Consider the following 26,398-nt stretch of genomic DNA (forward strand, 5'->3'; position numbering starts at 1 on the left):
GTCAGAGGGCGCAGCATGACCACGGCCAAAGGGCCCAGGCAAAGACTGGCCTAGGCGAAGACTCAACGTCTCCAAGTGCTTCGTCTGCTGGGTAGTGTCCGTATAAATAAAAGGATGAGTTGACAAGAAAGTTAAGAACTGCAGTAATTTATCGAAATGATGTTTTATGACTCCCAAAGGAACTTCAATTCTTTCACTGACCTAGAATTTCAGTGCAGCAAATGCAAGAATCAATGGACTATTATGTGGGGATTAATCATTTCTGGGGACTGTATCTCCCCCATGATCCTCGGGTCCCAGGTATGAAGCTAGGAGAAAACAAACAACTTTACTCTCACCCTGGGTCTTACTTCCTTTCAACCTTAGTGTGGAAAGAAATACAGGTACAGTTGTCTGCTGATTTCATCCCAGTTCACTGGGTCAAAGGCTGGGGCAGGGATGAAGGGCCCACATGGGCCGACGGGTAAAGACCTGCCCTCCCTCCGCTGGTGTGGGGTTCCTCCTCCCTGGGCGGGCATTCTCTTCCCTGGCCCCTGCCCAAGGCGAGATTGCCATCACCCCCGAGAGAGAGAAGTATCAGGGGGCACAGGAAGAATCACATATTAGCAGCATGTAGCTGGTTGCCCAGAAAATAGCATTTTCTGTGAACTTCTTAAGGATCTGCCAGGCAGAAAGCATCCCAAAAAGAAACGGATCTTCTGTCCAGAAGAAAGAAGTCTCCCCACAGGGGGACAGACCCAGTTCGTCGCTCCTACAGACACAGGTGGTTAAGCATCCCGGGGCATCTGTGTCCTCATGTGCTTCTCTTCTGATCCTCTTTCCTTCACGGAAGGTCACAGGGGAGCGATGACCTTCTCCACGTTCACTGTCATTCACTGATTAATGAACTCTCCATGTTTTAATAAAAATTCACATTTAAGCAAAGGGCAAGTTGACAAGAAGCCAGCCTGTTTTCTCCCTTTACTCACAGTCAACACATTTGGAAAAGGAGAGATGTGGGGATGAGGGTCGTAAGAGGTGTAAGAGTACACAAGGTCTGTCCGGGAAAAGTCCAGCCCCTGTTAATGTAACAAGAACAGTTTGTGCGACATTGATGTAACCTGGCAGCCGAGGAGAGTGGCCTGGAATGCACATGTGTGAATAACGAGGACTTCACTGGACTAGTCGGTGGGGGCGGTAGATGCCTTTGAATGAGTGTGTGTACTGTGTGGCCATCACATTCAAAATGACTGAGCCAGCAGAGCGACGAGTCTGCATCGGATTTTTCGTGAAGCTTCAACATTCCTCTGCAGAAACCACTTGGCTGACTCAGAAGGCCGCAGCTGTGGGCAGCTGGTGATGGGCAGCTTCATCGCAACAACACGCCCGCTCATGCATCACGTCTTAAACAGAGTGTTTTGGTGAAACATCAAATCACCCAGGTGACTCAGCGCCCTACAGCTCAGATATGGTGCCCTGCGACTTCCGGCTTTCCCCAAAACCAAAATCACCTTTGAAAGGGAAGAGATTTCATATCATCGATAAGATTCAGGAAAATAAGACAGGGCAACTGATGGCAATTCCAACAAAGGATTTTGCAGAGTGTTTTAAACAGTGGAAGAGACACTGGGAGAACTGTGTGAGGTCCCAAGGTACCTACTTTGAAGGAAACTGAGGCGTCACTGCCCCATGTACAATGTTTCTCGTATCTTGTATCTTCTTCAGTAAATGTCTCTATTTTTCATAGTACATGCTGGATACTTTCTGGACACACCTTGTATACATGTTTCATTATGATGGCTCTTTTCTGATTATTACGCCTCTATGGTTTTTTAAAAAAATCATTATAATTGTCTTATCTCTCCCTGATTTTAAAAAGTATTTCAGCTCATAACTTAAACAAAATGGCAAATGTTCCAAAACTCAAATTATAACTTATTGTAAAGCAAAATGCTGTCCTCCTTCACCACCACTACGAAGGAGTTGAAATGCATTCTTCCTAAACATGCGAAGTGTATTTTCTTGAGCGACTCGGGAGGCTATACCCCTTTCCAATTATATAAAATGTGCAATTATCTTATCCTACCAAAGTCCCCCACCAGGGCTTGTCAGTGCGGTCCGCGTTTGTCCGCACCCCGGGGAGAGCACCGAGTGTCCGGGCGCGGGGGAAGGACCCGGCAGGTGACCATCGCTAATCACCCTGCAACGCTGCCCCTCGGGGGGAGGGGAGCCGCCCTGCGCTCAGCGCCCAGGCAGGGCTCGGGGCCCCAGCCTCTCAGCGCTGAGTAGACCCTCAGTCACTATTGGGAAAGGGAGGGAGCGAGGGGGTCTTCGTGTGTTTTCGTTCCCTGCTACTCACTTTCTCAAAAAACAAAGGAATCTATTCAAATGGAATGCTCATTGTTTCCCCCACTTCTTTGTGTCCCTAACAACATTTTTAGCATTGTTTTGGAATGTGGACAGGTAATGGGAAAAGATAATTAAAGCAAATGGTAAGATGGGGGGGTGGGGCAAGCCTTGGGTTCAGCTTGGCCAGTTAATTGAATTACATCTTTATTGTGCAAATGAGCTATTGCTAAAAACCTTGACTGTTTTACTAAAACGTGTTTGGTAATCAAAGGGGATCAATATATATATGCTGCTAGCAAAGCAAACAAGAAAACATATATTTGCATACCCCACAGTAACAAACACAAATGGCCTATCGTGAGAATGAGGTACAATTTTTAGGCACTAAATGTAAAGGCATCAGGGATATAGAGTTAAGGAAAAAAACAAAACAAAACAAAAAGAAGCCTCAGAACAGTGTGACCTTGATTCAGTTAATGCCAAAATAGCTGTAGAGGTTGCAAGTGCTTTTAAAATAGCCAGAGGGACGCGGGGACCTCCCTCTGGCTGTACCAGCCTCCGTCCTGGGAGCGAAGTTGGCGCAGAAAGTAAAGTGACCGGGGACTTCGCTTCCTCTTGCTGCTCCCTATAACCCAATAGTGCTTGCTTACGTATTTTACACAACACACTGTTTTCAAATCTGATAATACGTAAAAATAAAAGAACTGAGAAAAATAATGCGACTTTGAATCGGTCTCAAAATATGTACATTTTTCAGAGCAAAAAAAAAAAAATCCATTAAAACAACTTACCTTGTTGTAATTAGATGGTTCTCCATTATAGTCCATGAGTTTTATTTGATTTTACTGGCAATCTCTTTCAGAAGACCCTTGAGGTCATTAAGCTTGGGGAGGAAAAAACAGAACTGGTCTTACGATCGATGGGCCAACTTTGAATTTTAAATGATCACACTAGAGCTTTCCCAGGAAGCACAAGTGCACCCGTATTTTAGCCGACGAGTGTGGCACACGCCTGGGCGGCACAGAACGAGTGGCGTGAGGTCTCAGACGCTGCCCATGGCTAACGTTCTGAAAGCCCCTCACTAGGAGGTGATCCTTCCCAGCAATTAGTATTCGTTTTCCTCAAATGCAGATCACCAGCGAGTCCCACATTGAAATAATAGATTTTAACGACACTGAGAAATCCTATTTAGAAATAATGTTATATGTAACAAATACGAATACAAATCATAAGATACCAATAAACTTGTGCTTTGATGTGAGAATAATACTAATGAAAATAATATATAATATTAATAAATCCAGTTTTTGCAAAGTGTCTCCCTTCGCCACAAAACAGCATACACAGCAAAGGAATTTAGGTAAAAAGCATAATAAAATTATGTTTCCTATGTGCATATTTCACAAGTTTATTTCACAAGATGCATGAAGCTCCTTTGAAATTACATGCCATGGTTGTGCACTTGATAAAAGCTATAGACATAATATAATTTCTGTACTATTGTATATCACTCAGGAAAAATCTGTGTTAAACTTGGGCTTATTTCCAGTAATAACCTCTTCACTTAACTTATTTTTGAAGAACAAAAAGAAACCATGAGGGTCAGTGGCCACCCCAGACAAGCAAGGCACAGCAAGGCCTCACCTACAGACCCAAGGTCCGCTGCGAGTGCCTTTGTTCTCTGGGCGTGTGGGGGCGCTCTGTGCTCACCGATGGCAGCGCGGCTTCACTAAGCTGTTTAAAGTAGGCAAACGATTCCGAGAGCTTCTCACGCAACAAGTGATGATCCCTAAATTTTCTCTGGATGCAAAAGTTGATTTTTTTGTGGCTCAGAAGAGGAGGCGTAGAGGATCAAGAGGGGATAACCAGGAGGGGGGAGGGGTAGTTAAACCCCATGGTGACCCCCAAGGCTCTGGGCTATGGAGCTGGGGTCTTTTTACAGAACATGGCTACATGCAGTCCCGCGACTACAGAACATGGCAGAGGTGGGCTTCTTGCGGGAGCCAGCGAAGGGGCTGAGCTCCACAGCCAGGGGCACACGAAGGAGACCGGCTTGCAGGCACTTCCCAGAGGCCCCCGGAGGCCCTGGCTGGCACATGCGTGTAGACAGCCCTCGGTATGCTTTCATAACACGTGACTCCCTCAGCCGCCGCCTACCATGACACCCGCTGTTCAGGCCCACTGTCCCCGCTGACAGTGTCCCCCGCCCGGACCCTCACTGGTTGGGAGGGCTCCCTGGCCCCTAGGAGTCAGTGCCCCGAGCTCCCGATGACCTCTGCCCAGCCCCAGCGGGCGTCCTGGTGGCCCGAGGCTCCTCCCGCTCCTCTCCGCCCGTCCCGGTGGCCTCCATCTTATCCGTCCTCTGCGCACCCCGCGCAGGGCCGGCATCGACGCACGGCTTTCGAAGCTTCAGCCCAACCCCTACGTCTTATTTCCATTAGCTCCCTCCAGGGCCACCCAAGTGAACCCACGAGTAAAACAACACAACGAAACAAACACAGCCTGCTTCCTCTCTAAATACAAGACCCAGGCCAGTCCCCAGCTCCGGGGTCCCCCGAACCACACAGCCTGGGGTGCCCGGGAGCAGGCAGGGGAAACCGTTGTTGCACCTAATCCCGCACAATTCAGTCTGCAAACGCTCTGCCCCCTGGACCACTGAACAAAGGGTCCGCTCAGGAAATTCGGGGCCCACGTCTGCGGTGTCCGCACTGAGCCCAATGCCTGGCCCGTGGCAGGTGCTCAGTGTATTATATTATGTGTTATGTGGTCTAGGCCCAGAAGCAGCAGACAATATGAGCATATATTTAAATATGAATCTATAATGCAGAAAGGCAAATATATCGTGTAAGCTTTTCTATATATTACATATTGCCTATGTCAAGTAGAAATCATCTTAGAATGTGGCCCCCTATCGCTCCTTTCATACGTTCTCTTAATAGTCTATAAATTGTTTCTGACCTTTAAAAATGTCCAGCACTTTTCTCTTCCTTCTCCGCCATTAGGGTCGTGACCTATGTCCCCGCAGGGTCGCGTGTACAGCACTCGACTCTGAGAAAACAGGAGTCTCCCTGGCCCCTCAGCTAAAAATCAGCAACAACGCAACCGCAGGACAAGAGCGGCCGTGACGAGATACACTACCGTGTGATGGCGCGTCTCCAAAGACGGCCACCGCCGCGTCCTTTTCCCCCCCGTACGCGTGTGCCGCTCCCTCACCAAGCAGTGGGTTGCTCGCCCCACCCCCACCCCCCCAGCTGGATCCAGATGGGCCTGGGGCCGCTTTGATCAACAGACCCTGGCGGAAGGGACATCGTGCCGGGTCCAGGCCTGCTCTCCCTACGCCTAATGTTCACGTGCGTATCCGTGCATCTGCCGTGCCCTTCAATTTAAGAGGCAACAAATCACAGTGGCCTCAAAGCCTCGCAGAGAGGCTCGCAGGCCCCCAAACTGCTCCTCCGGCCTCTCTGCTGCTGCCGTAATTGCCAGCATCTCACACTGCCTCTGCGGCTGAAAGACAGGCCGTCCTGGGTTAGAGGGACGAGAGGTTGGAGGCCACTGAAACGGGGCTCTGGGACTGTCCCCGGCAGGCCGGTCACCTGAGAAACCATTCCGCTCCAGCACTCAGACTATGCGGTGAACAAAGAAAGCTGAATACGGTTAGAGTTGTGGCTGTTTTGTTTTGTTTTTTAACAATAAACTTCTCTATTTTTGGACAATAACCGCTGGCCTCCAGCTGAAAGCCCTAAGATGATAGAGATGAAAATAATATTTCTTAAACTCTAAACAAAACTGTACCTTTGTATCCAGCTGTCTAAACCGATGCCTCATTCTTCAAGGGAGAGACAGAAGGAGAGAGAAAAAGAGGGGGGGGGGCTATTAAGTTCCATTTTCCAGTCTTTTAAAAAACAAAATACAGATTATTTTCATTTCCAACTAAATCGACACCAGCTGCATTTCCCTGTCGTACTTTCCTCCCAACCCCCCACAAAGCAGAATCCCACTGCCGCCCCGGTTAGAAGGGCAGCAAGCAGGGGCTCCCTGGGCTGGAGGGGTGCGGAAGGGGACCCGCAAGGCCCATCCCTCCCATCCGAAGCCAGGGTCTCAGCGTCTCAAAACGGAGAAGGCTTAGGGCATCTGCTTTGTCTGCTTTGCCGCAAGAGAGGGCAAGCTCATGTCCCGTGCTTCTACACCCTTGTCACCTGTTCCAAGGCTCTGCCTTGCAGGCTCCAAACACCACTGTCTCCCCCAGGGCCTTGAAGGACCACAGGGACAGCAAGATGGCGGACTTGCCCCTCCCAGAAGGGCCGGCCCACATTTACGGTTTGCCTCCAGCTGCCTGGGTCGCGCGGGCTCTGCTCGCCAGCATCCAAGGGGCAGAGGGGAAGCGAAGGACCTACGTACTCTTCCGAGGTGTCGTTGGCCTTTGTGTTGATCTTGACCAGGTAGTTTTCCTTCATGACACCCTCCCAGGCCAGGGTCTCGTTGTCTTCATTTTTGAAACCTTGAGTAACGAGACAAAGAAAAACGTTCACATTGTTTCACGTGCCCCTTGCTCCTGAAGCGACACCCGCCACACACTTTGTGAGGCCGGGGCCAGAGAATGCAATTCGCCCAGCACAGGCCGATCTGACTAACGCTACCCACTAGTGACGGCTGCAGAGAGATGGGACAGTAACGGATGTCACGGAGCGGGAGGCAGGGGCGCTGCCGGCAAAAGCGGGAATGCAACCTCTGTTCCGCATAGAGAGCGGCCTGAAACCTGTCCCCGTGGTTTGTGACTCAGCACAGCCACTTCACTAGTGAATTTGATTGTCACAGCATTGTGCTCCTCTTCCACTTTGGTGACATAACAACACCGCCCCAATCATGCTGTTAAAGAATTGCGGGTGGGCTGCTACCCTCAACCTAAGACTGGGGCAGGAACTCTGAAGGAGAGGCGATAAGGCAGACAGCACCCCCGCCCTCCTGAGAAGGAAAGTCTGGGCACAGACCCCCAGAAACACTCTGTGTCTCCTCCTTTCCTCCAGGGGCGTCGGGACATGCGGCACAACGGGCCTGGGGCGTGTCCAGCAAGAGTCTCAGTTCAGCTTCGAGCGGCACCTCGCCTTTCGGGCAGCGAGTGAGCCTAAGGACGGAGCAACAGGCCCCCTGGGTTTCAGGCACCAGCATAGGGGACGGCCACCCTCACATGTTCGTGCAGATGTCCACTTGGAACAAACGTACCTAGTTTTTCCTGATAGATTTGTCGCTCGGCATGTTAGAGTTTAGGGAGGATTATACAATCTTTCTGGATTTCAAAAGAATCAATTGGGCGTCAAGGACAGCCAATATGCAGATGGCAAGTCTGAAGCAAAATCCAATTGTAGCAAACTCAGATTTATTTCTTTTCTCTTCTTTTCTCATTTTTCTTTGCTTTTTTCAGATTTATTTTTAAATGGTGGTCATTCATTTTAGAAAATAACTCCTAACTGAATTTCTTTTGATTGGATTTCCCCTAGCCATGTCGTGGCCAGTGCCTTCTCCTCTGATTAAAATGGATGTACAAGCCCGAGCGGGACCCCTGAACATCGTCACCGCAGAGACAAGACCCTCCTGCGCCCCGAGGGCCAGAGAGCAGGAACGACAAAGGACCGAGAAAGACTGCCCAACGGTATCCGTCAAGGACATGCTGGCGGAGATGACGACATAGCATTTTCACCAAGCAAACCAGCAAGCGGCAGCTTCTACCGCAATGACTATATCCTGCGTTGGCAAAGATGTAGATAAACAGGCCTCCCACGGGCCGGAAAGTCGGTAAATTGTTACAGCCTCAGGGAATGGGGACGAGCAGGCAGCCAGACAGTATCAGGAGACTCAAACGTGTGCATATTCTTTGTCTAGAAATGTCTCCTCTAGAAATAGCTCCAAGGATGTGCTCAAAAATGACTGCATAGAGCTGTTTATCATACAATATATGATAACAGAGGAGTTGAAAAATCTGCATGTTTAACAACAAGAAGTTGGTAAAATTAATTATGGTACATTGATGTGTTGGAATATTCCAGTTAAAAATTATCAGGCAGATTTGTATTTATGGATTTGGAAAATGGTTGGGATGTATTATCAGTTAAATGAACAAATTCAATTACGAATGTACATGCACAGATCAAATTATTATACACCCACACGAGAATAAGGGAATGAATACCAGCATGTTAATGATATTTATCTGTGGATGATGGTTGCATTTTGTTCTTCCTTATTTGTGCTTTCCTGCATTTTTCTAATGTTCTATTAATAAACATGAATTACTTTTTAATGTTTTATAAAAATACAATTACTAGGTAGCATACTAGTTTTATTACTTGAAGACGTCACCAAAAAATGGAAGTTTGGATCCTATCTTTTCTGAAGGTTATTTCAAAAGCCTTGCATTTTTCTCCAAAGAAGAGCAGTTTCAGGCTTCAGTTCCGTGCCTTCCCCATCACTGGAGGCAAAGGCGAGGCACGTTAGGGGAATGGATCCCCAGGAGAGGCCGGGCCACCAGAGGGCGGCGTCTGCAAGGGGCGGTCTGGGGGAGAACCACGGGAGCGGCGGGCCTCTGGCGAGTGCTGGCCCCGGTCCCCGCTGCGGCCACCACTGCTCACTCGTCCCATCCGGGGTGCAGGGCAGGACCCATCCTCCCGTGGCCTCCCATCCCTGCTGTCTTATTCCTTCTGAGACTGAGAAGCCTTTGAAGAGGGAGGCTGCCAAAGGCTCACACTGCCTGTTTCTCCACCCGTAAGATCACCAGCCGCCCCGGGGCCCATGAGGGAGGCAGGCGCAGGCTCAGAGGGTCATTTCTGGCCTCTGTGTTGGATTCCTCCAGCGGAAGCCCGTTTCCATTTGCTGGCCAAAAGGGGCATTTGTTTCCATTCTTCTGTTCACATTGTGCTTTATCATTACCTTTTGAGGGAACGGGATGCATTTCGCCCTGCCTTCTCAGCCCCAGTCGGGTCCAGAGGACTGGCTTGCTCTCACTTACACACCGGATGCCGTGGCTCGGCTGACCCTGCCCGGTGCACCGCACGTCTCTGGAGAGTGGGCCTCCCCTCTGCAGTACCCCCCGGCCCGTGTGCCCACCCTGACCCGGCATCCCACTAGGATGGGGCATTCACTGCCTCCGGCAAAGCCCCATTTTCCCTCCAGTTGGCCCTCATTGCTGGACATCGTTTCTGATTCACGCTGAGTCCAAACCTTCCTCTCTGCACCTTTTACCCTTGTTTTTTTTTTTTTTTTCTGGAACCATTCAGGAAAAAAAATAATAATACAGAACCTCTTGTTAGACTCTCCGGTTGGCAATTCATTTTCTAAATTTACTTCGCATTGGCCTCCAAATCGGAAGGCCTACGTGGTTTCCCGAGCCTTCCCCCGGGTCCCGTAGATACTCATCCAGAAGCCAAAGGCAGTTCTGAGACGCGTCCGCACGTGCCTCTGACCTTTGGGCACAGCCTCTGAGCACAAGTGGCAGACCTCCGCTTCCGGGTCCCCTGTCGGACACAGAGCCTGTCCATTCTGTGAGTTTGAAATGACTCGCTTTGTCTTCCAAGGAAAAATGGTGGGCGGAGAGACAGCAGCTTCTCCAAACTGTCAGAACACTTGTCTTCATCAAGAAAGGCGGCTGCAGAGGTGTGATGGCTAATGACGTCCCGAAGGTGGCATTTAGGTCTTGAAATAATGCTGTTAGAAGAGGTGATGACGAGGCTCCTTGAACTGTGACGTGAAGCTGCTGGCACATTTGCATCCTGAAGACCAGGCTTTAGGGGACCGAGCTTCCAGGACAGCACGTGGGCGGGTTATGTCCAGCACTGAAGGTCACCTTCACGAGTACCCTGCCCCCACTTGCATGTAGTTAAGGAGCTCCACGCACAAAAAAGAACGATCATTCCTAGCAAGTTAAATTTTTCTTAATTGTTTAAGTTAGGAAAAATTCGTACTTTGCTTCCTGGATGGCCTACGTATTTGGGGTACGCTGAAGGGACAGGAATTGTCCTCCCGCGATGGCATCCACGCAGAGCCGTCGGGGGCCGTGTCATCGGATACAACAGAGAGCGGGCCAGAGGGAAACCCAAACGCACACCCAGCAGCCCCTGGGAGGCGCGACCCCCGGGAAGAGGGGGCACGAGACGCCGACAAAGCAGGAAATGTCCACCTCACCCTGCAAAACCAACATGGAGACAAGGACAACCCGCCCGAGGTCCTCTAACTACTGGTGCTGGGTCTGCCTCGGGTCACCCGCTTCCCAAGTCGCCCTTGACACCCACAGGGCCCGGCAGAGGTAACGCCACGCAGTGTGGGTGGCGGGGTGCGTGAATGACTCGCACGAGATGGACAGCAATTTGCACATCTCACCTAAAGTGTCACGTGGCGTGCTTGAGTCTGACATCGTTACGTGACAGAATTACATGCTTAGGATTTTGTAATAAAAGATTTTTGTGTAATAAAAAAGGGGCGTTATTTGTGCCGGACTCTGCACTTTTTTCCCTTTAACAGGGACTGTTTTTTTTACCGTGGGCGCTCCAGCGCGGGGGCGGGGGGGAACATTTCAAGACCCTCCCCCGCCCCCCAGCTCCAAAGGGACTGCTCCTCGCCGAGTCACGCGAAGGCGCGTCAGCATCTGCAGGGCTCCGCCTTGACCTGGGGGCGTCTTGGTTCACCTCCGGTTGAGGGAAGCAAGGCCAGTCAGCAACGGGTGCGCTGCTGTGATGTGTGCTTCACGACCTACGTCACCGTCTCTTGCACTAGCATGCCGTCTGTCTACAACTTCCCTTCCCCTGGGATTTCGGGCGGCGCCCTGTGACACGGCGGGCCGGGCACAGGCGGCACGGCGACTGGGTGGAGCTAGAACCTGGTCGTGGGACACGGCCCAGGGTCTTTCATCAACCCCTCCGCAGCCCTCAGCCCCGGGGACCCCTCTCTTCTCGCATCCGACCGCCCTAACTTCCTCCTCTTCCTGACCACGCCTCACTCTGCGGCCCCTCCCAGCCTCTGCCCATTTGCTTGGCTAGTTCCAGCTCATCCTCTGGGTCTCGACCTAAATATTCCCCTTCTTCCAGGAAGTCTTCCCTGGTTCATTCTAGTCTGGGGTTTAGGCGTCCACAGCGTAGCTCTCATGGTGCCCTACACGTTCTGTAAAATGAATGCTTCCCACACTTCACAACAAAAGCACCTTCATTTTTGTTCTGCGCCTGTCAGAGGCAAGGATAGCCTCCCCTTCATTTAGCACCTATTTAGACATTTTCTGAGGGCCTTTACCTTGGTTCTTGGTGGCTGTTATGTTACGCTATGCCATTAACATAAGTGGTAAGACTAATTGAGCAATTCATAAACACTGAGGCACCTATTTCTATGGCAAATTGCTAACGGTCACGTTCCGGACCCACGTCTGGGCATCTTTCTAGCCCCCACATGTGTCACAGGTCCTGCTCAGAGAGCAAGGGCTCGGCAAAGGCGCTTTTCAAAGAAGGAAAACATAGCAGATACTCTGATTGCTCGTGAACCACATCCGCTGCGGAAGACCGGCAGCGGGGACCCCGCTCACTGCTGAGGGGGATGAAGCGGCTGTTTCTTAAAGACCTGCCTTCCTTCTCTCAGGCCGGTGAGGCTCAAGGAAGGCACAGCGAATGGGGTCGGCCACGTCCGCGGGGTCAGCCTGCATGTGGGAAGTTTTATTTTCAATTGTTCAAGGTGTCACAGATCATCGTGAACTGCTCAGAGCTGACTGGCTAGAGAAACGTGTTCATTTCCAGCGTGTCAAATCTCATTACTGTAGCAGGTGAGTTCATGGAAAGGAAGCCCCCCCGAGGCGGCCCCCCACGGCACAGCTCACAGGAGCTGCGAGTGGCGGGCGGGGAGGCCAGTGAGCAGCTCGCTTCCCCTGGACTGGACAGTGCTGGGTGGGGAGGCCTCCCAGGCGACTGCTCATCCAGCCCTTCCCACCATCTGGGCGGGCCTGCGACGTCCCTTGACCAAGAGAAGGCAGCAGAAGTGATGTCATGTGACTATGCAGTCAGGGCTTTATGTGGGAGCCCAGCCTCCAGGTGGGGAGCCTGAGCCGGGGGACGTGGGGGCTCCCGGACACACGTGAGTGCATGTGGCCATTGGGACCAGCCGGCCCACGGCCCACCTGCCCAGTGACAGACGCACGGAGGGGCTGAAACCAGCCCTCCCGCTGAGCTCTGACCAGAGGTGAACTCACGGGACCGTGAGCAAATAAGCGGTGGCTATTTCAGGCAACCAGGGTTTGGGGCGGCTTGCTGTACAATCATACGTACCCCATCTGCTTAGCACCTAACATGGCCTGTCTTTGCTTTTTCCACAAAAGACTGAGAGCGAAAGCCTGCGGGAACCAAGGCTGGGCCGACCTGAATCGCTGACTGACACGCTGGCAGCGCGCCAGCCGCTTTATGACTTCAGTGGCCCCAGAGGGTGGCCAGCAGCCTTGGGAACCCATGGGGCGCCTGGGGTGCAGGGCTTACAAATTCACAATCAGGACAGTCCCCGGCAAACTGGGACAAGCTGGTCACCCTAGGCCCTCACTCGTTTGCCCTTTTGGACCCCTTCCTGAATTAAAAAAATGTGTATTAAAAATATATTATGGCTGATCTAATATAAAGACAAATATAGTCCAACATATTTTCTGTAGACTAGAAGTTCATTCTTTGTCTTCTGATTTTTAAGAGAAAGTAAAAGATCTTATGGGCTCTGAGCACGTGGTCCCAGCACTATGCCTGCTGGAGCACTGGACCCCCAGTGCCCCCCAAGACACATCCCCTGGCTCAGGTCTGAGGCCAGAGGGCCAGGGGAACAGGCTGGTTCTATCTTTCCCTTTGTCTCCCAACCTCCAGATAGAGAAAAACAGCCCTCTCCTCCCTTTGCACTTAACGTGGCTGCAACATGGCTATGGACTGGAAAGACTTGTCTGGCTTTGGGGCTCTGGGATCAGGTATTGAGACCTTGCCTGATGCAGCAAGGAGGGTTGGGCAGGCAGGGGCTCCCTGCAGCCCAAGGAGCCGGCGGCCAGGGTGTGACCAGGAATCCGAGGGTGCGAGACCCCGGCCCCCGGAGCAGGGGGAAGGACAGGGGCCTGGGCAGAGGCCCACCTGCGGCCCCAAGGGTGTCAGGGCTGAGGAGGTGGGTGCCCACATGGGAGAGAGGACCACCTGGCCTGCAGCACGATGGCTCCTGCCTTCCAGAAGGAAGTGCACCCCTCAGAGGGAGCATGTGCCGAATGGACCACTGGAAACCAGAGGCTCGTGGGGAGCAGCCTCCAGGGAAAGCCCTGCCCGTGGGGACTGCGGTGACAGGGGCCAGGCAGGCAACCGCTGAAGGACCCACCAAGCGCCCACCCATCAACACATGCCGGGCCGGAGGGCACAGAAGCAGCCTCGAACAGGGCCGCTGTTTCTACAAAGGACCGCCTGCTCTTGGTCCGCCCTCCTCCTGGGCTGAGAGTCAGCAACAGCAGCGGTGGGCGGGGAGAGGGTCAAAAAGACAGGACAGCCAACAGCCGCTTCTGGCGACGCCACCAGCTGAGAGGAGGCGAGCGCTCGGGGTCGGGGGGGGGTCCCCGGGCGGTGCCTGGGCCCGTTAATATATTGGACCGTACGTTCTAATTTCTACGTTGAAACTATTTCACCAAGTCTAGTCATTGTAAGCTTTCTAATTTTGTCAGAGCGACCAGAAAAGCCGTGAGCCCTGCTGGAGTCAAGGCCAACGTCTCCTAGAGAATAAATTTCACAGCAGCCAAGGGCGGCCAAAGCTGAGCCATGTGTTGACACCATCCTGTAAACCATGCTTGTTCAACACACTATTTACATCGTTATATCCGTCCTGAAGTCACCCGCCAAATAGGGCCACCCCGGCAGACGAACGCTGGGTCTCAATATACTCTTTCTCTTGAGTACCGCCTTTTGCCGCACATAATGCACACCCCCATTTTTGGACCAAATTTTTGGGGGGGGGGGAATCGTTCATTTTAATTTTTTAATTATTTATGTTTAGAAACAAAACTAATTATCCTACTTCAGGGTATTATTTTGCATACAGATATCGTTATTGCTTTCTAGAGTTACACTTTTAATGCATAAGCATAAATAAAAGAATTCAAAACACTTGCATAGATATGGAATTAGCACTATCCCTGTATAATGTGCATCCTTACTTTCCCCTCAAAAATTTGGGCAGAAATAGCATGCATTAGACACAGCAAAATACAGTAATTAATTCCTCGGCTGGCCTGACGCCCAAGCTTTATGGACAGACAGACAGACAGACGAGAGCAGGAGGCAGCCGAAGGGGCCCGCCTGGCTGAGCCGCGGACCCAGCCCGCCCCCTGAAATGAACCTCCGCCTCCGACCCCAAGCGCGCGCGGCCGGCCACTCACAGCAGGCCGAAGGTTCCACGGGCTTCTCCTTGCAGCAGCCCTTGAAGCACTTCCTCACCACCATGTAGAAGTACGCGAAGGCGACGAAGGGGAAGGGGACGTTGAGGCGGCTGCAGTACTCCTGCACCAGGAAGTACCTCTGGAACTTCCAGACCTGGTCGTTGTTCTCCTGGACGGTGCCCACGGTGTAGCTGGCCGGGGGGCGGGGGGGAGAAGCAGGAGACAAGGTCAGGCCTGGGCTTCCACGCGCCTGCCACTTCACTGCCAGGCACGGTCCTGTTGATTTTTAAGCTACGACCCTGAGAGCGCAAGTCCGGACGGGACCGGACGTCTGTGCCGCTATCGGGCCGGAGCCGCTCGGCACCTGGACGCTCCGGTTCACGCGGGGCCGGGGCGGTTTCTGGCTTTTGGTTTTGTTTTGTTTTCTTTTCAATCCCCAAAAAGTCAAAAGTCTAAAGTTATTTTTATGTCAAGACCTCTCAAGGAGCCGTGTTCTTTCACTAGTCTGTTATTATGTTGGATACAAGAGGCCCGAGGCGCTGACCCTCTCAGGAATGACATGCCCTCCCATTTACCAAGGGCCTTAAAAATGTTCCTCCCTCTGACCCAGGGGCTTTACTTCGGGGAATTGCACCCAGGACTAAGGAGGCACTGAGAGCAGACAGTGCGGGAGTGGACGCACACACAGGGCTGTCTGCCGCAGCGCAACCAGAGGGAACGACCCAAATGTTCGACACCAAAAACAGGCTTCACCTGTTACCATCACTCGATGTGACTACATCAGGCAGCCGTGAAAAATGATGTTTGTGACTAATTTTTATATTTTGGGAAAACGCATAGGAGGTCTGTCCAGAAGGTATCCAGCCATGCATTACAAAAAGTAGAGACATTTATTGGAGAAGGTACAAGATACAAGAAACATTGCACATAAGACAATGACATCTCAGTCCTCTTCAAAGTCAGCACCTTGGGACCTCACAGAGTTCTCCCGGTCACTACCAGCTGCCCTGTCTTATTTTCCTGAGTCTCATCGAGGGTCTGAAATCTCTTCCTTTCCAAAGGTGATCTTAGTTTTGGAAAAAGCCAGAAGTCACACGACACCAAATCCAGACTATAGTGGGGCTGAGTCACCTGGGTGATTTGAGGTTTCACCAAAACACACTGCACGAGACGTGAGGCATGAGCAGGCACATTATGGAGATGAAGCTGCCAGTCACCAGCTGCCCACAGCTGCGGCCTTCTGAATCATCTGAATAGTTTCCACAGAGGACATTCGTTCAAGCTTAATGTAAAATTTGATGCAGATTTGTTGCTCTACTTGCTCAGTCCCTTTGAATGCGACAGCCACACAGTACACATGCTCACTCACTTGGGTCTACCATCCCCACTGACTAGTACAGTGAAGTCATCATTGTTCACGCATGCGCATTCCAGTCCACCCTCCTGGGCTGCCAGGTTACAGCGATGCCGATGTCACACAATCCTTGTTATATTGACAATGGCTGGACTTTTTCCAGGCAGACCTATATAACAATTAGGCTCAAACTTGCACTGACAATGTAATCTCACCGTCTAGATCATAGCCGGCCAAAGTGAAGGCCCTTGCCGGACCTTAGAGAAAAAGTCACCCAACTCTGCTCCAGAACGGACTCAGGCCAGGGCCTGTAATAAACGCTCCTCATTGGTACAATTCGTCATTTTGAAGAACTCTGCCTCGTACCCCTGTGCCCTTTGCTCCTCAGCACAACCCAGTCGGCTGCCAAGGGCTTCCTTCCCTATGTGCCACAGGGCCCAGGGGCACCCAGAGACCCACGTTCCTTTCCTGGGCGAATGCAAACACCCTCCTCCGCACCCCGGGGGCATGGGTGAGCGGGCTGATTACTGGACCTTGATATCCAAAAGCCACTTGGCATAAATAGTGCATTTCCAGGTTGATGGTGTAAGGTTTGTTCCACCTTCCCACACAGCAGCAGCTTCCAGAAGGTTCTTCCTCTCTCAAGTCAGTCCCCAACTCAGCCAAAGTGACAGGAGGGTTCTCCAGAGGGAGCGGAAATCAACCACTGCTAAAGCGACATTTATGTTCTTTAGATGCTACTTGTCCTTTCTGTAAAGGAGACGCTGAGTGGTGGTCTGGCCCACACACCGCCCTCGGGAAGCCCGCACTCTAGGAGGGGCGGGGAGGCCACCCTCCGCCCAGGCCGCCGCCCACGCCAACCCGCATGCTCCTCAGCCTCCCCGCCGGCCGAGGACCGGACACGGAAGTGTCTTCCCTGCTCTGGTCCCTTCGCTCCGCATCGCCAGCGAGAGCTGGTGTCCTCAGCACCCCCGCTGGCAGAAGGTGGGCAGCGATACTTGAGCTCTGCCACCTACAACCACGTGAGCACCCTGCCTGGGAGCAGGAGTGGAAGAGGAAGCAGCACCCCGCAGAGAGAGGGGCTTCCAGACGTTCGCTGACCTTGAAAATGTTACCAAGAGATAACAAATGTCTCGGAGTCAGATAACTGTACCTAAATGAGATCCAGCAGGATGTTAAAAGGACGAACAGAAGATGACTAAACAGTGAGAACATTTATATCATTCATCATTTTCATAGCCCAGCACAGATCAAAAGGAAAAACATTATTTCAATAGTCACTAGGGAGCCTTCCAGCAACATGCAACATCCATTTCTGATTAGGAACAAAAGAAGAAGAAAAGAGCTTAATAAATGAGAAATAGGAGGACACTTCCATGGTATGCTAAAAAGAGAATAAAAAGAACTCAGTCAGGAGACTTATTCCGAAATAAGTAAGCAAAACTTCAACAGCCTTCCTGCACATCAAAAAATGGTTATTGAAAAATATTTATATTAGAAAAAATATCTCATTCACAACAAAAGTGGCTGGAAAAAAATGTAACAAAAACCTGCCAGATTCATATGAATGAAACCATAAAACTTCACTGAGAAACTATACATGAGTGAATAAATGGAGAGTCACACCATTTTTTCTGGATGGTAAGATTTTTTTTAAATGACAGTTTCCCCTAAATATTCCTACAAAGTTAACATCATCACCATAAAATTCACAAGATGGTTTTTTTTTAAAGGAGGAAGAAAAAGGATTTCAAGGAGATGAGGCTTAGGCGCCTCCATATGATTAAGTACAGGAAAGTTTGAACAAGAATAACGAGGAGGACTTGTACAACAGATGTTAAAATGAGGTTTTTTAAGCAGCAATTAAAGCCATTTGGTAGGAAAAACCAAAACAGAAAGATTGATCAACAGACCAGAATGAAAAGTCTGCAAAAAATTCACGGAGGAAGAGTAGACGCTGAAACAATGGCCGACTTTTAGGATAAACTGAAATACAAGAGACTTGGCAGCTGGAACCCAGGCAGGTAAACCCTCCTGAGCTTTTCTCAGATTCCCACCATTTTCCCTTCGCTACTCCTTGCCCGCAGGCCAGCCGCCTCCAGCCGGCCCTGCCCGGGACGCTGGGACCCTGGCTTCCTGTACCCTCGCGGAGTCCCCCGAGTGGGTTAAAGTATTTCCCACATCCTGGGTCCCTTCTCATTCTGCAGCAACAAAAAAAGCAGGTTCAAAACCGCCAGTAGGAGACAACCAGCAACCTCGCTGCCCTGATGTGTGAAGTGCTAACTCGACTTACTTTACTGCAATCAGAGTAGCGCAGCGGAGGGGCCGCCACGGGCCTGTGGCAAGGCCCGTGGAATCTCCCCTCCCCACAGCGAGACGTCCGAGCCTATGGCACACAAGGCTCTCTGCCACCCAGCCCCTGCCGCCCTGCCCGCCGCCCGGCTGCGCATTCCCCCCGACAACCTTCGTCTCCCCTGTCTCCCTCCCGGCCAGGCCTGGGGCCCTCTGAGCAACCGTCACCTGTGCCGGCGGCTGCACCCCAGCCCCACCCCCGACACCCATCACCGTCAGTCACTCGGTCCTGCGCGCACCGCGAGGCTTTGTAAGTAGCCTTTTTATGCGGCTTACGTACTACGTTGCATTATGTCCCATGACACTACATGCTTCCGTGTTACTATGTTCCCGAGCCCATCCCTTCCCTTCCCAGCAGCTCTGATCTCTCTGTCTCTAGCTCCTCACTCATAAAAGATAATAAGGCCACGCTACATAAAGGGATGGTAATTAAAGGAGGTCGCACACGGGAGGCACCTGCGTGAGCCTAACGTGAGAAGGGGTCAATAAATAGTAGCCATCGGCCACCATGCCAACCACCGGGCCTCCCCTCCTCCGCCGCCGCCCCACTTCGGTCGCCTCCTTCAGGCTGCTACCCCAGGGGGGTCTTCCCTTTTTTTCCCTACTTTTCTGCATATTCATAATGAACATATATTATTCTGACAATTAAAAATATATACTTCGTTCTGAGCAATTATCCTAGACCAGGGCGCGTTTGCCGAGTCCTGTTCAGAAGAAAGGCCGGGGGTGGGTCTGCCCCCTGATGGGGCGCCTGTAAGTGCCACAGCCCTGTGTGAAGATGACTCAGAGTCGCTTACTGACTTTAATGTGGCTTCACGTCCCTGATAAGCCACACAGGGCCTGCGATTGGTCGTTTTCATGTAGAATTCTCACAGAAGTTCATGTCCATTTCCTTGCCCCACAGAGCACCATTTAGAGAGCACTCCCACACGGAGTTAAAATCCCCAAATGTGCATTGATGCTCTAGGACCAACGGCCATGTGACCTCGGTGGCCCAGGCACCTGGCACTGAACAGATACGATGCACCTATGCGATGAGTCCTTTGCTGGCCCATCATTCAGCACTGACACTTCTCAGTCAACCGCAGACCCCGGCACCTAAGCTCCTAATAATAACTGAAGAATGAACGAAACACGGGAAAGAACCCGTTCCGTGCACTCAGTGAACAAACCCACAGAGCGCCAGGTGCTGAGGTCAGCGACGAGCTCCGCCCCCCAGACTGTATAGCCTGCGAGGAGACAAGGCTGGTACTGGGCATGTGGCTCGGGGAGTCTCTACACAAAGTGGGGAGGTCCCTGGGGACCACCTGGGCAAAGGATGAGGTTTGGTTCCTTAAAGGGCAAGCAGCAAAGGGCAGGAGGAAGCAGCGATGGAGAAGGTACTGTATTTTGTTGTGTATAATGCACACTGTTTTGCCCAAATTTTTGAAGGAAAAATAAGGATGCACATTATACATGGGTAGTACTAATTCTGTATCTATAGGAATGTTTTTAATTCTTTTATTTGCTTATGTATTAAAAGTTCAACTCTAAAAAGTAGTAATATCTGTGTGCAAAATAATACCCTGGAATACAATAATCAGCTTTGTTTCTAAATATAAATAAATATAAAAATTGCATTAAAAAATTAAAATGAAAGGTTTTTTTCCCTGAAAGTTTGGGCCAAAAACATGGGTGCTCAGTATACATGGGAGCGCATTGTACACGGCAAAACACGGTAACCCCGACAGAGGGTCGGCTTCATTCACAAAAGCCGTGAGTGTGATAGATCACCCTGCTCAGGGGCGGACAGACGGACACGTGGTGCCGCCCAGGACGGACAGCAGGGGTCAAGCCTGGAGGTGAGCGCAAAGGCCAGGTCACAGGCGGCCTCGGGGGAGGCAGAGGAGCCTGGAATTCACCCTGAACGCTGTGGGAGATACTGAAACCCTGGCCAGCAGAGCCATGACCTTCCAGAAAAGTCCCCACAGCCACAGCACGAAGACTTCTCTGTACCCCGAAAAGCCCAGTGACCTCTGCTCCCTGCTCAGTCCCTCTGATGGGCGACGTCCCCAGAGGCACGTGTCCCCACTTGGCCCCATCCAGGGGTTTCTCTTCCACCTCCAAGCGTAACAATTTTTAATTCGCATTCGTCTGCCAAAGTGTCCGTCTGTCTGTGCCAGGATCCGCGTACTCAAAATGACGACCTGCCTTAAAGCCACAGCACGAGACTAAAGTGCCCCACCGACACCACCATGGGGGACGCTCTGAGACGCCCCTAAGAAGGATGAGGGGACACGAAAACCACGGTTCTCCAAATGGGTTAAGCAGAGTTGCCGAAGCCAAGGGGCACATTTCAGACTATCGCTCTTGTTCTCCCTCAGCCTCGGTGGACAGAAGCCCCCAACGGGGGTCTCCCTCCTGACTCTTTTTATTTGGACTTAAACTGAAATTCTTAAAGCAGCAAGTAAATAAAGGCGGAGCCCCTTCAGCTCTCGCATCCGTGCCCCTGAGTCCCATGGAAACCAGGGACCTTGGAGATGGTGGGTCGACCTCCCCGCGCTCAGGGACCTCGCTAAATGGGTGTTAAACACACAGAGTCTGGATGTAGCAGAGGGCGTTCCAGGCTCTGGTGTCGAATGAACTTCTGGCACAGCTAACGGGCACACGCTGTGTTTTTCATACAGACCTTTCAGGCCCCACCCTCTCCAGGTCAGCTGTCCCCCAAAGCTCTGGCGGAAGCGCCCCCAAGGTGGCCTCTGCGGCTCTGCCCCCAGCTCCTCCGGCCCGCGCGCCCCGGCACGAGGCCCGGCGCACACCCGGCTGAGCACGCACCCGAACATGGCGACCAGCAGGTTGACCAGCAGGATGTTGGTGGACAGCATGTAGATGCACACCAGGGGGATGGTGATCCACTCGGGGAACCGCGGCAGGTTGTGTTCGTCCAGCTCCACGCACAGCGGCTTAGACTCGTTCCCCGTGAACGTGCAGTGCGCGAAGTCGTACGTGGTACCTGAGGGGGTGCACACCAACAGGCTGTGGGAGCGCCCCTGGAGCGGCGGCGCCGGGCCACCCCGGGGGGACACGCGACGGTGACCATGCGAGGTGTGGGGCATGGTCCTGAGGCGCTTCATCCGAACAAGCTGAAGCCTCGGTCATCCGTCCCTCCCCTCGATGAGTGTTCACGGAGCAGCTAGGAGGAACCAGGGCTGCGCAAGGGCGGGAGGTACAAAGAAGGACGAGGCAGGCACAGCCTTGGCCCTCGGGGGGCTGCCAGCCTCCTGGGACAGGCAGAGAGGCACGCACACAAGGTCAAGTCTCAGCCCCTGAGAAGCTCTAGGGAGGACACACACATGTGCTCGCTCTGCAGGCGGAGCCGAGGCAGCTCCCCCAGGAACAGCCCCCCAGGAGGGAAGTCTCTCATCTGCCCACCAAAATCAACGGGCAGCCAGAGGGCCGCTTGAAGCAGAGGAGTGGCACAGGACATTCTCTGAGAGCATCGCTCTGGCTGCGGCACCGGGGACAAGGAGCGGAGGGGATGGGGCGGGGGAGGGCGCGCGGGTGCCACGGAGAGCCAGGCAGGCCGGGCAGGCCATGGGGGGGGCTCGGGTGGTGTGGGGACGGTCAATGTGGCTGGGTTTCAAAGACAGCAGGCAAAAGTCAACAAAAGTAGCTGGCAAATTGGATACAGGGGATGAAGTCCCAGGAGGCGTCCAGGACGTGACATTGGGGCTCCTGATGTGCGCAACCCTGAGAACGGTGGCAACAGGCCTCGAACGGGGGCCCTGGAGGAAGCCGAGTCTGGAGGGGAGGACGGGGAGCTCGCGCTGGGACACGCTGAGAAGTCGCAGGGAAGGCGGCGGGTCCTCTGAGAGTGACCTTGGGCTGGAGACTTTGTCTGACAGGAGTGAGGGGCGCTGCGGGGTGCCACGCCCCGCAGGGAAGATGGGGCGGTGCTGGTTTTGCCGTAAGGGAACCGAGAGACGTGGAGAAGGCGAGTGGCTTCCCAGGGCACACAGCTGAGCAGGGTTTGAACCACCTGCCCTCTGGCCTTCAGGTTACCGTGAGCTGCCCGCTCCCGCCGTGGGACTAAAACCACACGCAGGGTTCTCGTGAGGACAAATCGCGCTCACTTAGGAAAATGGCGAGCACTGGGGGCAGATGAGCGGCTGCCTCTCAGATCTGAGAGATTCAGCAGGAGAAGCCAGGAAGCTGCACAAGGGCTCGCGGGTGATGGAGGAACACCAGGGGGCTGAGACACGTGGCCGATGGGCAAGGAAAGCACCGGGCCTTTTCCTTTTCCACAGTGGTCAGGACACGGGAAGCCCAGGCTGCGGGGAGCGTCACGGAGGTGCCTGAGCTCACGTGACTCACGCCCGACTGCACGCGCCCCACCCTCCCCCGCTGTGTCCTGGGAGTGGCAATCCAGGCCGTCTGTGCCACCAGACGCCTGCCTCCAAAAACTAGCTGGCAGCAGGGGCACGGTGGAAGTTAAAGTTCCAGGTTCCCACGCAAACTTTTCAACACTGCTCTCCTTTCAACACGTGGGTGCCCAGTTATACTAGAGGGCACAACTCACGACACTCATCTCTGAACTCCCAAGGCTTGTCGCTCTCAACTGCCACATCGCTGCTGAAAAATGGGAGAGATGCTATTTTTTAAAAGGTTAACAATGACAGGCTGGAATGGCGGGCATGTGCTTGCAAAGTGGACGTAAAATTCTGTTTGGGAGCAAAGAAAAGGTCCGAGGGTTAGTGTCCCCTCCCGGGCGTTGGCCCAGCTCAGGCCATGTGCTTCTGCGACAGCCCGAGGGTCCTAACAGGGAGCCCTGGAGGCTGGGTCTGGAAGCAACAGCCCCACCCGGCCATCCCCACCCAGGCCATGGCAGGCTCACCGTCCACATCACTGGGCACCTGGCCGAACATGGCCAGGTAGGGCTCGTAGATGACTGAGCGGAAAATCCACCTCCAGCGGTGCTCATTACGCCGGAGGATCCCTTGCCGGGCCACACCGAAGGCCATCATCCACACGGCGAAGAGGAACAGGAAGAAGAACACGTCGATCAGCTGCCAGGGGAGACACCAGAGCTGAGTCGGGACGCGGGTCTTCTCCGCTGACCGTGGGGAGGGTAGCGGTGGCAGGGCCCAGGGACTCTAAGCCACCCAGCATTTGCTCACTAATTTAAAAACATGGCCATCCTCACCTTTGGGCCTGGGGACATCTATTTTCCGGAATTACAACCGAATGACGCATTTCTGCTTGCTGGGCTCCAAACCAGCTCAGCGACAGAAGCTTTCAGAACGAGGGACCAGCCTGAGGACAAAGGAGGGGCCTCTCTTCTATGTCTCACGATGCTCACACTCTGTATCCCTCTAAATGATTCCCTTAGTTGTTTTTTTGGAGAAAAATCAAAGCTATCCTTATTAAATAAGAATTGCATGCTTTAATTTTTTTTGAAATTTTTTGCACCCATAGCATGACTTCATGGTGACATGATACCTCAGATATGCTTTGAATAAAAACCACAGACTCGAAGAACCTCGGCGTTGGAAAGGAAGCTCTGGAGGAGCCCATCCAAACGCCCATCTGACTCGCAGGCAGGAGCAGGCGAGATCCGGGGCATCTGGAAAACCGGCTCAGCAAAGCCACATCGCCCGTGGGCGGTTCTCTTGCAGCTTTGTCATGAGAGGGGCCGTGGGTGCTCTCCTTCCACCCTCCCTACACGGCTGTAACAGTGAAGTTTCAGCCCTCGCTGTGCTCTTGCTCCCTGCGCATCTCCAGACAAGCGGCATAACCTCCTAGGACCCAGGGTCCCCGTGTGTGAGAGGGGTATCGGAGTCACGGTCCTGCCTACATTCCTGGTGAATTGTTAAGACTCATATGTAAGCACCTGGTAGAGTGTCAAACCCAAGTCGGTACCTTCACTAGCGATTCACTGAATCACGCCGTTTGCTCCTAACAGTCACCTCGCATTAAATTTCAGCCAAGGAGAGGCTCCTGGCACAAAGGCACAGAGAAGACAAACCTCGCAGGCTGGGAAACGCAGCTGCCCCTCTTGGACAGGACCCTCCCCTGACCACCGAAGAACTCCGGGCATAGCAGGAAGGTCATGGCGCCAGCCATCCCTCATGCTTACCATCCTCTGCAGCATTATGATCTTGGGTCCCAAATTTCTGCTGACAGTAAAAATGTGAATCAACCTTAGAGTGAATATAATGTAATCCAGGCAAAAAATGACTCGTCCGGAGTACAAGGAGGTTTTGTTAGAAGGGTGGAGCCTGTGGAAAGAAGGGGAATAGCATTTGTGAGATGCTGACAAGATGTCCCAAAGCTTTGTTTTTAAAAAATGACCAAACATGAAGAAACAGCCAAGAGTTGGGAGCCCGAGAGCGGGTAGGAACTGGCCACGGAAGCCGCCTTCCGGTCGATCGCTGAAGACCGAAGGCCACGGTCTTCTGCACTCGCGGGCTCCGGCAGAGGCAAGAACGCCCCAGAAAACAGAGCTCACAGAGGGTCCAGCCACTTCCGTCCTTCGCCCCCCAGTACTACTGCCAGACCCCATTCCATCATCGCTACCTTCCTGGCTCACGGGGCTTCGTTAACTCTCCCCGCCCCCGCCCCAGCCCAACGACCTGGGACTCGATCCTGCCAGGTTTCCCCTAATGAAACGGACCTCGTTCCCACCTGGTCATTGCAGTAGCTAACCATCTGCTGATGTGTGAACGGAAAGCCACGCGTACTTTCTAACTGGGGGGCTCTCGGAATCATATCCAACCAACTGTGATCCAAATGCTGGGCCCTTAACCCAAGCAAAGATGAAGGTTACTGGAGGAGGAGATTGAGTTTTTCCGCCCTTCAAATGCAGGGTGGGCACCCGCTGGGGAGGGATAAACGTGGAATGCCAGGCTTCTAAAGGGACACCTGTGTATTGCTCACATAAAACCCTGAGTGTTACCTGGACGCTACAAGGAGGGACCCCCCAAAAAACCAGAATTATTTCCTGGCGGCCAGGCCCCTTGTAGTACAAGCTTTCTCCGCTAGGCGAGTGTTCTGGAAACCCGTCTGTACCAGTGCACCAGCTGGCATTGTTGTGAGAGGCTGCATTCGGTTTCAGTGAATTTTTTTTGAAGATTCTTTCAACATATTTGCCCATTTCCCGATGGGTGATTTACGAGCGCACCTGCCCACACTGTGCTGAGTGTTCTGCAGTTTTTAACCAAAAACAGCATAATCCCCATGCCCTGCCCTCCCTATTCACCCAATCTCACCCCAAGCGACTTTTTTTTTGTTTGTTTCCCTGGATGAAAAATGTCCTCAAAAGGAAACGTTTTGCCCATGTGGAAGAGGTGAAACAAAAAACGGCAGAAGCACTAAAAGGCATCAAAATTGACAATTTCAAAACCTGTTGGGAGCAGCAGGAAAAACGTCTCAACAGGTGCAGGGCATCAGATGGAGAGGATTTGAGGGTGACTAAAGTTTCAACATGTAAGAATAAATACACAATTTTTATAGATATATTGCGGGTTTTGGCGGGGTCCCCGCTCATGTGGGGAAGGCAGGCCTGGAGGGCAGCGGGCCTGGGCCGTGTGAGCCCCAGGCTTGTGTGCACCCCAGCGTCTCCATGCTGTGGATCACACGCTGCTTTTTGCCCTAGACTGTGATTTTCGATCAGTTTTTCTCCTGGGATGGCTTTTAGATTGGAAATACCGTCGTAACCAGCAGGGCAGGCTCCATAGCCAGCATTCCAGTGAAGCTGAGGGCCTTTCCGAAGCTCGTATGGCTCAGAGTGAAAGCTCTATGTGATATTTAACATCTTCTTCCTTCCTTGCTCTCCTCAACTTCGAACGATCTCCCCCTGAGTTCTATGAGCACAGCGCGGAAAACCGAGGAAGGTCCCTTTTCCATTACAGATCACGGGGAAGGAGGGGAAGAGTGGAAACGACTGCGGCCGGCGAGCTGCGAGCTGCGTCTCCAAGCAGCGGAGG

The 26,398-nt window shown here is 52.5% G+C and overlaps 1 protein-coding gene across 1 annotated transcript in view; it reads right to left on the reverse strand.

The window, feature by feature from the left end:
* Positions 1–3,160: 3,160 nt before the first annotated feature.
* The window catches only part of TRPM8 (transient receptor potential cation channel subfamily M member 8), a 58,762-nt gene continuing 35,524 nt past the window's right edge, over positions 3,161–26,398 (reverse strand). Inside the window, exons 18-24 of the mRNA XM_054570518.1 lie at positions 24,550–24,691; positions 23,308–23,479; positions 21,249–21,426; positions 14,729–14,919; positions 6,727–6,826; positions 6,121–6,154; positions 3,161–3,211 (exon numbers count right to left, since the gene is read on the reverse strand). Coding sequence (XP_054426493.1) covers positions 3,161–3,211; positions 6,121–6,154; positions 6,727–6,826; positions 14,729–14,919; positions 21,249–21,426; positions 23,308–23,479; positions 24,550–24,691 — 868 coding nt within the window. The remainder of the gene's footprint in view (positions 3,212–6,120; positions 6,155–6,726; positions 6,827–14,728; positions 14,920–21,248; positions 21,427–23,307; positions 23,480–24,549; positions 24,692–26,398) is intronic.

The sequence above is a fragment of the Pteronotus mesoamericanus genome, unplaced genomic scaffold (genome assembly GCF_021234165.1).
Source record: "Pteronotus mesoamericanus isolate MK-2021 breed Mesoamerican mustached bat unplaced genomic scaffold, CSHL_Meso_final contig_1018, whole genome shotgun sequence".
Lineage (NCBI taxonomy): Eukaryota > Metazoa > Chordata > Mammalia > Chiroptera > Mormoopidae > Pteronotus > Pteronotus mesoamericanus.